This window comes from Hippopotamus amphibius, chromosome 8, assembly GCF_030028045.1.
Source record: "Hippopotamus amphibius kiboko isolate mHipAmp2 chromosome 8, mHipAmp2.hap2, whole genome shotgun sequence".
Taxonomy (NCBI): Eukaryota; Metazoa; Chordata; class Mammalia; order Artiodactyla; family Hippopotamidae; genus Hippopotamus; species Hippopotamus amphibius.
Window position 1 is genome coordinate 78018990 of NC_080193.1, and position 12233 is coordinate 78031222.

General features: G+C 41.1%; 1 protein-coding gene across 6 annotated transcripts in view; it reads right to left on the bottom strand.

Annotated features, from left to right (window-relative positions):
* LOC130858737 (nuclear body protein SP140-like protein) overlaps nt 1-12233 on the bottom strand; it is a 91690-nt gene that overhangs the window by 11468 nt on the left and 67989 nt on the right. For all 6 annotated transcript variants that reach the window (XM_057745689.1, XM_057745688.1, XM_057745685.1 and 3 more), the window contains 3 exons: nt 5286-5333; nt 3439-3543; nt 1576-1718 (listed from right to left, as the gene is read on the bottom strand). In XM_057745689.1, the coding sequence (XP_057601672.1) occupies nt 1576-1718; nt 3439-3543; nt 5286-5333 (296 nt within the window). The remainder of the gene's footprint in view (nt 1-1575; nt 1719-3438; nt 3544-5285; nt 5334-12233) is intronic.

Consider the following 12233-nt stretch of genomic DNA (forward strand, 5'->3'; position numbering starts at 1 on the left):
TGCTTGAGCCAGGCCTTGCAGGCTGAGTAGGGTGGAGCCCGCAGAAGGGTGGTAAAGGTCGCTTGAGGTCTCCATGGGTTAAAGCACTCCACCCTCTAATCCATCCTGCATTCCTTGATTGGATTTATACCTCTCAAATACTCTTTCAACTTTGTCAGTCAGTCCCTAACGAAAACTCCTACGATTCCCCCGTGATTAAATGAAGGGTTCAGCCTCCTTCCTGGGGGCTCCAGACCTCTACAACCAGCCCAGCTCATGTATTGAGCCTTATTACCCACAACCTCTTGACAATCATGGGGAGGATTTTCATGCCGTCCTTTCTATGTAGAATTCCTCATTCTGACATTTCTGCTGTCAGAACTATTCTTCTTTTAAGACCCAACTCAGTGCAAACTGTTCCATGAAACTCTTCTCAACCTCAAAGACAGAAACGACCTTCTCTCCCCTGAGCGATGGCACCCCTTCCTGCCAGAGAATCTCATTACGGCATCTATGAGCTGTGCAGTTCTGTGCTTATAAACGTGCAGCCTTCCTCCTGATGAGGGGCTGGGGGGTCACATCTTACAGTCCCTGTAGCTTTAGATGTATTCGATAAATATTTGCTCCTTATTGAAGTGGCACAAGGAAGGGCCATCTGGGACATACAACAGAAAGAATCAGAAGGCATGGGTTCATCTGTGACAGAGACCTGGCCTGTTTTGTCCACATCAGGGGGCTGATATGAGGACCAAAGGGATATTTTTAAGTGCATTTGAAGATATTCTTTTTCAGGAATGAATTTCAGAATTTCAGATGAATTTCAGAAGACACTCATTCTGATGTATTATTTTCAGATACATAGTTCTATTATTGTTACAAAAAAGTCTAATACCCTCCCCCGCCAAATTTAATTTACTTTCCTATGACCAAATTACACAGTGGCAATTATTAGTGGTAGCACCAAGGCCACAATTTACTGTCCTATCTTAAAAAATGTAAGTGTTTGAATACTACTCAGCCATAAAAAAAAATGAAATTTTGCCATTTGCAGCAACGTGGATGGACTTGAGGGCATTGTGTTAAGAGAAATAAGTCTGAGAGAGAAAGATAAATATTGTATGATATCACTTATATGTGGAATCTAAAAAATATAGCAAACTAATGATTATAGCATAAAAGAAGCAGACTCACAGATATAGAGAACACATGAGTGGTTACCAGTGGTGGTGATGGTGGGGCAACATAGAGGTGGAGAGAGGGAGATACAAACTCTTGGGTGTAAGATGGGCTCAAGGATGTATTGTACAACATGGGGAATATAGCCAATATTTTGTAATAACTATAAGTGGAAAGTAACCCTTAAAAGTTATATAAAAATTAAACACTTTTTTTAAAGTGTAAGAGTTTATGCACTTAAAGGATTAAGCTGTAACATAAGCCAGCAAGGTTAACACCTACATGGAATGTTAGAGACAATATACACATTGCGACCCAGGCAAGGGGTGTCATGATGGTTTTCTGGAAATTCTGCTAAAGCTTGAAGTTAGTAACTTGTGGCACTAAATCCTTGACTGCAGCGTTTTGTTGCTAGAATACCTGAATCAAGGTTTTCAGGGGCCATCCACCGCAGCGCACACTCAGCTTCCAGTTCTTGGATGGTTCGTGGTCTCCTTCAATTTCAAATTCCCTGAGGGTGAACCACGTTCCGTGTTCATCCTGTACACACTTCTCCGAGGTGCCTGTGAGACCAAGACAAGCTGAGCTCCCTTTTTGGCCAGGGCGTGCCTCCAACTGTGAAAACCCCAGAACTTGACTTCCCACCACGTGGATCTGGGCCACTCATTTTGGGTTCAGAGTCTGCAGCCTGATAGCTGAGTCCCCTCTCCAGGGCCCCACAGCAGGCTGAAGGGCGAGGGCAGAAGCCGACTTCCTGCCCTGTATGCACACCTTGACCTTCATGCAGTGAGAAGGACAGTAGGTACTACCAATAGTTACTTTAAAAAATATTTCACTATATTCAAAAGAGAAAAAAATGGATGACTCTAAAGAAGAATAGGCAAGATTCTCTCCCTTCCCTTCTCTGAGACCCGGGATAGAGCTGGGCTGAGCTTCTGAGGGGGCAGATGAGGTCACACAGGGAGCTATGTGGCCACTGTCACCACAGCCACATCTGCCTTGTCTTGTACAAAAGCTGCTCATCCAGTGAATGGCAATCAATTATTTATCATGTTTTGGACTCATAGCTATTTTATGTTAAAAGCAATTATGGAAATGTTATTAAGTGGGAAAAGTTAAATTACACATATGCTATATAGTCATTGGGCAAACATTTACACTAGTTGCTGCCTAAAGAACCATATTTTGGGAAGGGGCAATCGATGATGGTAGGTGAACTTTTGTACTGTACTTTAACAATTATAATTTGCAAGGTATTTTATATCTGTTATCTCCTTTTTCTCATAAGAAAGTTTTATTATTATTCCCATTTCATAGCGGACTCAGTTCAGGATGAGAGAGACTTAATAACTTGGCCCATATGAAATAGACACTCTTGGTATAGCTGAAACTTGAATCCAGGTCTTTTGAGTCTAAATCCTGTGTGTCTCCCAGTTAGTACAAGGCCATACAGATGTTATAAGGAATGTGTATGTGACGGTTGCTGTTGGGTTTCTCAAATGCTTACATCTTCCATCCTGTTATTGAAGCACTTGCTCTTGTATTGGGTGCTGGATGGACACCTGTGGACCTTTCCCATGGGGAAAAGGGAGACAGCCTGATAGGCTAATGTTTATTAATTTTAAAAGTGTGGAAATGCCATCTTTCCTCCAGCCTATCTGGGATGCTGCGCGGAAAAGAGCTAACAGAGTAGAACTGAGGCTGCTTTCTTTAGAAAGTCTGCTTGTGAGGTTGGTCCTTGGCTGGCGTCTGGGAACTTGGATTTGGGGAGGGGGGTCTCACCATTCTCAGAACTTAAGAGTGGCTCGCTGTGTCTGAACTGTTTATACAAACAATATGGCTTATGTGGAACACCTGCTTTTCTTCTGGGAGTTTGGAATTTTGGCATGTGCTAGACAGAGGGTACTTATGTAACTAACCCCTGATAAAAACCCTGGGCTCTTAGGCTCAGGGCAGCTTCCCCAGCAGACAACATTTCCCGTGTGTTGTTACAATTCGCTGCTGGAGAATTGAGTCCTGGTGACCCCACTTGGAGGGGACTCTTGGAAATTGATACCTGTACCATGTGCCTTTTCCCTTTGCTGATTTTGCTTTGTATTCTTTCAATTTAATAAATCACAGCCATGAGTTCAACTATATGCTGAGTCCTTTCAGTCCTCCTAGTGAAGCACCAGACCTGGGGATGATCTTAAAGACCCCCAACACAAGTGTCTACCCGCTGTACAATATATTATTCACATGGGAGTTTCCCAGTTGAAAAGGGTAGAAGACCATGAAGCCCACCTTTTATCATTTTCTCCTTATATAAAATCCCCTTTGCCTCGCCACAAGTAACAGGAAGTTGAGGAAGTCGAAAATTCACATCTGTTGCTTTGGGAATTCTTGGACCTGCAAGGAAGCATTGGTTTCTTCATTCCAGCTTGCTCTAAAACTCTGCATTGTCTCTCCTCACCCATCTTGAGATCCTTCTTTATAACTTAAAAAGTAATGGAAAGATTTCCCCCATGTATTAGGTACGTTTCTAGGTCTTTCTTTTATGGCAGGTTAGGCACATAAAGATAATGTCACCCTCCACCCCCAACCTCTAGACCTAGAGTCTGTCATACAGAGCGAAGTAAGCCAGAAAGAGAAAAACAAATACCGTATGCTAACTCACATATATGGAATCTAAAAAAATGGTACTGATGAACCCAGTGACAGGGCAAGAATAAAGATGCAGATGTAGAGAATGGACTTGAGGACATGGGGTGGAAGGGGGCAAAGTGGAAGCTGGGACGAAGTGAGAGAGTAGCATTGACGTATATACACTACCAAATGTAAAATAGATAGCTAGTGGGAAGTTGCTGTATAACAAAGGGAGATCAACTTGATGATGGGTGATGACTTAGAGGGCCAGGACAGGGAGGGTGGGAGGGAGTCGTGAGAGACAGAGGATATGGGGATAGATATATAAATACAGCTGACTCACTTTGTTGTACAGCAAAAACTGGCACAACAGTGTAAAGAAATTATATTCTAATAAAGAGCTTAAAAAATCCTACATACAAACCTCGTGTGGAAGGATCTAAATTCCCAAGCTTGCTGGCCCCAACTAGCTAATGCTTGATAATTTCCCCCCGCTGCTTTGAAGGAAGATTTATAGTCATATTATTGCTTTGAAGTTATGCAGATAGAGAAAAAACCCTCAACTTTTAATTTTTCCTCCCCATTTGAGGGCCCCACTGGGGAAAAAAAACAGGATTGTAATCGGGCCCGCAGCAGGGTCAGCCTCTGCCTTTCCATCTTGCTCTCTGCTCTGTCTCAATTTCTTTCATGTGAGCTTTCCCTGTGGCTAGAAGGTAATTTGCTCTAGAAGAAAGCACAAATTGCTCAGGGAGAGCAGCTCTGCACATCCTTGGGTGAGGGTGCTGGGATCTGATTCCTCAGAAGCAGGTGTTGAAAGTCTTAGAAAGAATGTCAGTAGCGGGGGCACCTTCTCTTGCCCTTTGGGCCAACGTTAAGGAGGATCCTTTAAAGACAGATATTGGGGCTTCTTTCTGGATGGAGAGGGTAGGCCGTCCACAGTCCTTCCAGAGTCAGTTAGAGCTGGGGTTGGCAGAGGAGGCCATTCAGTCTAATTCACCTGCCACCCACCAATTTACAGAGGAGGAAATTGAAGCAAAAAAAAAAAAAAAAAAAAAACACCAGTTGACAAGCCAAAGTTACATAGTCAAAGGAATTTCAGGAGTTAGGACCCAGGTCTGGTGTTACCACCCAGAGTCCCCCCTTGGTGGAGAGCCTATGGCTCTCTGTATGGGCAAGAGAAGGGTGAGCTAAATATCATGTGAGTCATAACTTTACATATTTTTCTTTATATTTCCCTCCGCAGAAGTTATCAGTGCAGTGAGGGGAGCCCTGCACAGGCCCAAGGAGGCCTGGGGGTCTCTCACAATCAACTGACTAATCAGTGGAGTGGGTGACATCACCATCCTGTCACGTTGTTGAAATTGATCAAGACCGAGGACTAGCCTCACATTTGTTATTGGCTCTCAAAGCCAATGAAGAAAACTGATTGATCACTAAAAACATGGATTATAAGATAAAAATTTAGATGTTTGATGATTAAAAGTGCATTAATCATTTATTTTTACCTCTTTTTCTGCTTTTTTTCAAAGGCCCAGTGTCGACAGCTTTTCTCCCTGAGAATGTAGAAAAATATCATAAATGTCTCTTTTCATAATATTGCATTGCAAATAGTAGTGTTTTGCAAAAATACCATTCAAATGTCACTTTTTAGGAGTCTATCTAGTCTATCAAGAAAAATATCAAAAGTTTAGATCAGGAGTTAGGAACTTTTCCTGTAAAGGGTCAGATAGTAAATACTTAAAGTGTTGTGGACCACAATCTCTTTTGTGACTACTCAACTCTACTGTTTCATTGTGAAAGCATCCATAGACAATTCATAAATGGAAAGATGTGGCAGTGGCTGCATTCTGATAAAAATTTATTTACGAAAGAGTTCATGGGCTGAATTTGCCCTGTGGGCCATCATTTGTGGAACCCTGGTCTGGACCCAGTTAACAGAGATGATGCTTAACTGAGATATATCCTGTATTTCTTTTACTAACATTTCCAAGTCATGCCAAATAAGACTGAAACTGTGTTTTAGGTATTTACCAAGCAACAGAGCAGCAAGGTGAGAAGAGTAATGAAGCTGGACACCTGTTGAGTCCTTGTTGTATGCCAGAAACTATCCTTAGACCTTGCCTCTATTACTGTAAACTTAGAGCAAATTTACCAAATAGCCACTAATACTATCCTCCTCTTACAGGTGAGGAAATTAATATGCACAGATATTAATACAAAATAAAAGTATTGAAGATTTACTTTGATAAAGAGGCAGAAATATTAGGTCTCAAGGGAGACTTCATGCTCAGCTCTATAGGTCAGATAGCTGCCAAAAACCTAAACTTGAAAGATTTTTGTACCAACAATAGTGGCAAAAATGAGCAAGGATTTAGAAACTAGCCCAATGGCCCAATGGAGGGGAGCTTTTAAAATTGATGCCCAAGTTCTAAAAGTTGTAGGGTTAGAGACAGCACAAAAGGTTGACTTAACAGATGTTTCAGGAAAATGTGGTATCTAATTTAATTGTTGATTGTGTCCAAAAAGATTAATCATGTCCATGTACATGTTTAGGCCTGAATGTTGAAGTCAGGGATGCTTTCTTGCTAAAGGTCTATGCCCATCATTCTGTTCCCATGGCTGGAATCCTGGGGTACTAATTTGGGCAATCCAGGAGAAAATCCCCTCCAGAAAGTCAATCATGACTAATCTTTCCTTTAAGCAGATTATGACCAGATGAGACTGGAAAGGAATCTTTCCTTCAACCAGACATAAAAAGCCTTCAGGTTGATGATGTCATCTCATATTCTGGGGCTTTGCCATAACAATTACTCAAGTTTAAAAAAAAATTCTCACCAAAATAAAAATGGCCCCATGAGACATTTATTGGTGATTTTCATCCCAAGAGAAATCACACCCCAAGATCAAGCATGTTCTACCTTACAAAATGTTATCCTTAGGAAGTTTATCAAGGTATTATGGAGGTACACTGAGAGGGGAGATTACTAAACCTGCATAAGAGAATCATAAGCATGGCTATGATCTTGAAGATGTAAGAGGAAGAAGTGAATGAGGAAAATGTAGACCTCAAAGTAGATGAAGATTTCTTTAAAAATTGCTCTGGATGGATTGGTTTCAAAGAACATTATGGTGCCAAATATGGTAGTTAGTAGTTGCCACGTATTAAAGCTTATCCACACAGGTGTTGCTTTTGGTGGAATAGTCTTCTCCTGTCACTAATGATGCTGAAGTGGAAAAAGGCCAGTTCTGATTCTCTCTCTCTGTCTCTCTCTCTTTTCCCGCAAGGAACAAGGCCCACTGTCCCACAAGAAGACACTTGTGTTCTCTTGGCTTCCTCCTTGCTCTTCTATCCCATATGGTGACGAAATTGAAATCCCAGCCCTGGCTATAACTTGAGTCTGTCCAACAGTAGCCCTTATTGGCATGTTCTTGCTCTCAGTTTCTCTCTGTTTAAATATTTCTGGGACTAGTTGGTGAGCTAGACTTCTATTTCATCAAAGCCTGTTGAGGACAAACAGCTTCATGGCAAACAAACAAAAACTCATTGTACTCCAGCTCAGTTCTCAGAAATTTGGTCTGGGGACCAGACCGTATGGAACAAAATGCTGCTAAACTTTACAGGGGTTATTTGTGTTAGCTAGCCCCAGCACTTTATTATCTTTTAGATCCAGAAGGTAAAATGCCTGGACAAAGTAGGATTTAATTATTCTTGGGTCTACCATCTTAATAAACAACTACTAACACTACATTAAAACCCTACATTAACTCTTACAAATGATAATGTGGTCAGAAAAATTAAAAGTATTTAAAAATAATTTTCTTAATACTTGGAACTAGTCATTAGGGGCAAAAAAAAAATATCAGGATGTTTAGGTGAGCTTTTGGTTGCCTCGGAGTATCAGAGAGTCCTCAACGTTTAAGAAAAATGGAATAGGAGCCCAGTATGCCTAGACTCTAAAGCAAGGTGCTAGTCTAGCCCCGCTGCACAGAACGTGGTAAGGGATAGTGAGCCTGGTTTTGCCAGCACAGTCCTTCCCCACCTCTAGGCCGTATGAGGGAGGCTACATTTCTTATGAGAGAATCATCAGATACCTCCCCTCAAGTCAAGAGAAAATATGTTAAAAGATCCACACAGGAGATGAACTCAGTTCTTGGGACATCAGGGAAGCAGAGGCTATCAGACTCATCCTTAGCAGTATAAAGGTGAAGGTCATGGCCAGAGTGTTCTCTGGTGGGAGAAGGGCAGAGCCAGGAGCCAGCAAGGGAATCAATGAAGGAGGATGATTCCCTTGGCCTGGTGGGGGGCCCTGTGGATGGGAGTTGAACTGGGTATTTTTGAAAGATACTCCTCCCAAAAGAACCACATAGGGCAATGAGGTAACTGCAGCAAAGTTGCTAACCTTCCAGAAAGACCGTCCAATGTCTTCATTCCCAAGCAAGTTGGCCACCACTCATTACTGAGAGGTGGTAAAATATATTGCTTCTGCTATACCAGTGGGAAATTTCTAGCCAAATCTTTTTTTCTTTCCTGATAAAGAGTTATAGATTGTAATTTGTCTGTAATCTGACAAACTTGTAGATTTGATTCAGGGACTGGCTGAGCAGTGAGCAGGGGCAGCCTACCAAGAGAAGGTGTCTATCTTGTTTGCTTGCCTCATTTCTCCTTTACAGCATCTTTCTCCTGGCTGGAAAGAAGCTCAGTAGTGTTCTATGGTCATCTGAAAATTGCCTAGAGTGGAAGGAAGGTCTACCTCTACATGTTGTGGGGAGTGGGGTGAGGTGGGGAACTGAAAGTATGGCTCCACAGAAACAGATGAAAGGTCTGAAGATGAACTTCAGAATGATTAGCTGCTGTTTCTGCCCTTCCAGCCAGCAATGTTGTGAATCCTTTAAAAGGCACTCCATGGGTTCCCTGTTTTTGTTGCAGATAAGAGAGCTGTCCAGGTTCCTTCCTGAGTCCAGTGGTAGATCCACAAGATGTGAAGCTGTATATGAAGCTGGGATGGGCCTTGGTGGACAGTCAGTCTCTATTATTATTTCACTTTACAGAGGAGTAAACTGAGGCAGAAGAGGTGAAGTGACAGACCCAAGTCCACAGGACTACTTCAGGGTGGAGGCACACGAGGAAGGACAGCTTTGTCACTTGTGAGTTACACTGTGTTTTATGGCTACAACTATTTCCAGCCTCAAAAGTTATCAGTTCAGCAGAGGCAGCACTGCAGTGGCCCTTGGGCGCTGGGTTCTGGTTGCAGATTCCTCATCATGTCACTTGTTTGTGATATCATCTTTCTCCCCCTGTCATGTTTTAGAAGTTGACTAAATCTGACATATTTCTCAGTGTTGAGTAGTTACAGAAAGTATTAGACAAATGGGTCTATTAATAAAAGCATTGAATAAAGCATGAGAATTTAGATGTTTAGTTATTAAAAATTATGTATTTATTTCCTCTTGGTTTGCCTCTTTTCTTTGGGGCTCTGTTACTCAGAATTTCAATTCTACCTCTGCCCCTCTGTCTGAGAAAATACAAAAAAATGTAAACAGATGCTGTTGAAAAGTTGCATTGCATATAATAGTGCTTTTCAAAAATTCCATTTTACTGTAAATTTTCAGATCCTACTGCATAAAGAAAAATGTATAATCCACAGCCTTGCACTTACCAAGCTTTTGATGGTTAACCTGGGTTCACCCTAGATTTCATGTTATTTACCCTCATATTAATCCAGATTCATTTATGTCCACATTAATAAAAAAAGAATTTAAGACAGAGTTTTATTCCTTCATCTCAAGGAACACTGTGAGAATAATAATAATGAGAGCTAACTGTTGTTAAGTGCTTATTATATGCTAGACATGAACATAAGAACTTTACACCTACTAATTTATTTGGAGGATTTTTACTGTCCCCATTACCAATGAAGAAACTAAAGCATCCTGAAATTAAAAAATTAAGTGGAGCAATGCAGATTTCCTTTGGTTGAGAGGCTGAATTAATGGCAGTAGTGCAAGAATTTGGATTGTCTAGGGAGATGTGATGGTGAGCTACACAAATAAAACACTGGCCACCATTTTAGACCTGAATGAAGGCTTTTAGGCTGAAAATATCATGAAAGTGGCCAAAGACCTTGTTCACATGGGTTTGGACGAAAAAATAGGTTCTAAAGAACTAACCCAGAGAATATTGCCTAAGGGGAATTTGTAGAAATAGAACTTCAAGTCCTAGAAAAATTTAGGGTTAGAGATATCAAAAAAAGGTTGATTTAAACCCTATCTCAACACGGGGATATGTGTATAAAAACAGATGATTGAACTTGGTGTACCCCCCCCCCAATAATAAATAAATAAATAAATAATATAAATAAACCCTATCTCAGGGGAATATGCTCTTAGATTTAAGAGGTGATGGGGTGTGGGTGGGAAGATGTTAGGGCTTAGGCAGGTGAACCTCCCAAGTGCCATGTTCAAACGTGTTGATCTCCAAAGCAGGGCCATGAAGTGCACACCTTTCCTTTCCTCTTTCCTTTCCTTTCCTTTCCTTTCCTTTCCTTTCCTTTCCTTTCCTTTCCTTTCCTTTCCTTTCCTTTGCTTTCCTTCCTTTCCCTTCCCTTCCCTTCCCTCTCTTCTCCTCTTTGTTTTTTTTTTTTTTTTACTTTCCTTCCTCCCTCCTCTTTTTCTCCCTCCCTTCCTCCCTACTTTCTTTTTTTCTTTTTCTTTCTTTGTTTCTTTCTTTCAATACCTGGACTACAATTTGGGCCTCTTCAACCGCAGATGTCTTAGACAAACAAATAATATTTTCTGTCCTTCTATGTCTTTCTCTGGCACTGTTTGATTCACCTTTCATCAAACCTGTTGAGACCAAATAAAGATACAAAAGCAGTCTGGCTCAGCTTACCAGAGTTCTCCTTACTGGGAGACTTGGGGTTTAATACCTGCTAATAATTGTTCTTTGTGGATTTTCTCGCTCACATACCCCACAGGAAGTAGAGTGGCTCTTCCTGGGTTTCCTATCCAAATACTGTCTATTGACACAGAGACTTTCTATACAAGTGAGTTAAGTGCTCCCCTCCCCTCAAGGCAAGTGAGAAGGCTTCAGTCTCAAGGTAATTAATCTGTGTCTCCAAGAGTTTGAGGGAGGCAAAGATGTTTAAAGACTCATGCCTGGAAAATCTAGAGAGAGTGACATCTACTGGTAGTAGGACCATGAAGAGGCATGGTTCTCATGAGCCTGCCTGGGGAAGGGAGAGGCTAGGTATTTCTTGAGAGATACTGTGTCCAGGAGGATCATTTGGGTGAAAGAGGGGGCCCCAGCAGGTGTGTGGACCTCCTAGAAGCTGGAAAATAAGAAGGAAGTGGTAAGCCATCAGTTCGATTTCCTGCATCAGGGGAATTCAGTTGAGAGACTCTTCCTAAAGAGAGGGGGGAATCTCTGAAGAACCTACAAATGTGGCTCACTCATCCACTATTTCTGGGAAACATGAAGGATCTATCCTAAGAGGGCCATTTCTGCTCCTTACCACTTTCTTCTCTCCTTTCTCCCCTACTTGAATTAGCTGAAAGCAACAGATACTGAATGGCGTTAGAGAGGAAGTGTGGATGAGAGAAGAGGCTGGCCCTACCCAAATTCCTCACTACATATTTTACAGTTTTAATATTATATCAGCTCAGTCTTTTTAACACTTAATGAGAATATCACTGCTGCTGAAAAGGGTTAGCACAGCTCTGGGGCTTATCTAGGACTTCATCCTGGGGCATGGAAAGAACTATTTGAAAGAACAGGTTTGACAAGGTAGTAAGTAGGAGAAGGAACAAATGTGATTTGTACTTAGACTACCCATTCCAAATATTATAAAAAATCAAGCATGGCAGTGAGATTGCACAAAAACTCAGAGGACAAAAGGCTTAGTTCTGGGTAAGTATAACCTGGGAAATAAACAAGATGATAAAGATAAGTATGGAGAAAAAAATTATATAGATGCTAAAAATATATGTATATATTTATTTACATTTACTTATATTTTAAAATGTACTTAATATGTAATAATATGTTTTGTATGTTATTTTATATATATATAGTGTTAGAAATAATCAGAAGAAATGGAAAGGAAGCAAAATATACCCAAATATGTTTCAACTCCAGAAGAAAAAGCTTGCCACCTCTACAGTGCTGTATACACCCAACAGCAGTATTTCATATGATATGATGTAAAAGAATGAACAAAAGTATACAAGAAAAGTATTAGTAGAATGAGAGAGGGGCAGAAAGAAGGAGACAGAAGAGAAAGAAAATGAGGAATGAAATAGAAATGAGAGTTACAGAACTCAATTCAGAGAATGGAGGGTCACTTATCTCTCTACTGCACCAACACAGTGCAGTGTGTGCTCCGAGTTTGGTTTAAATAACTGTGTTTACTGGGCTTAGATCTGATATGATACCAGGAGTCTGACTTCTGCTTAAT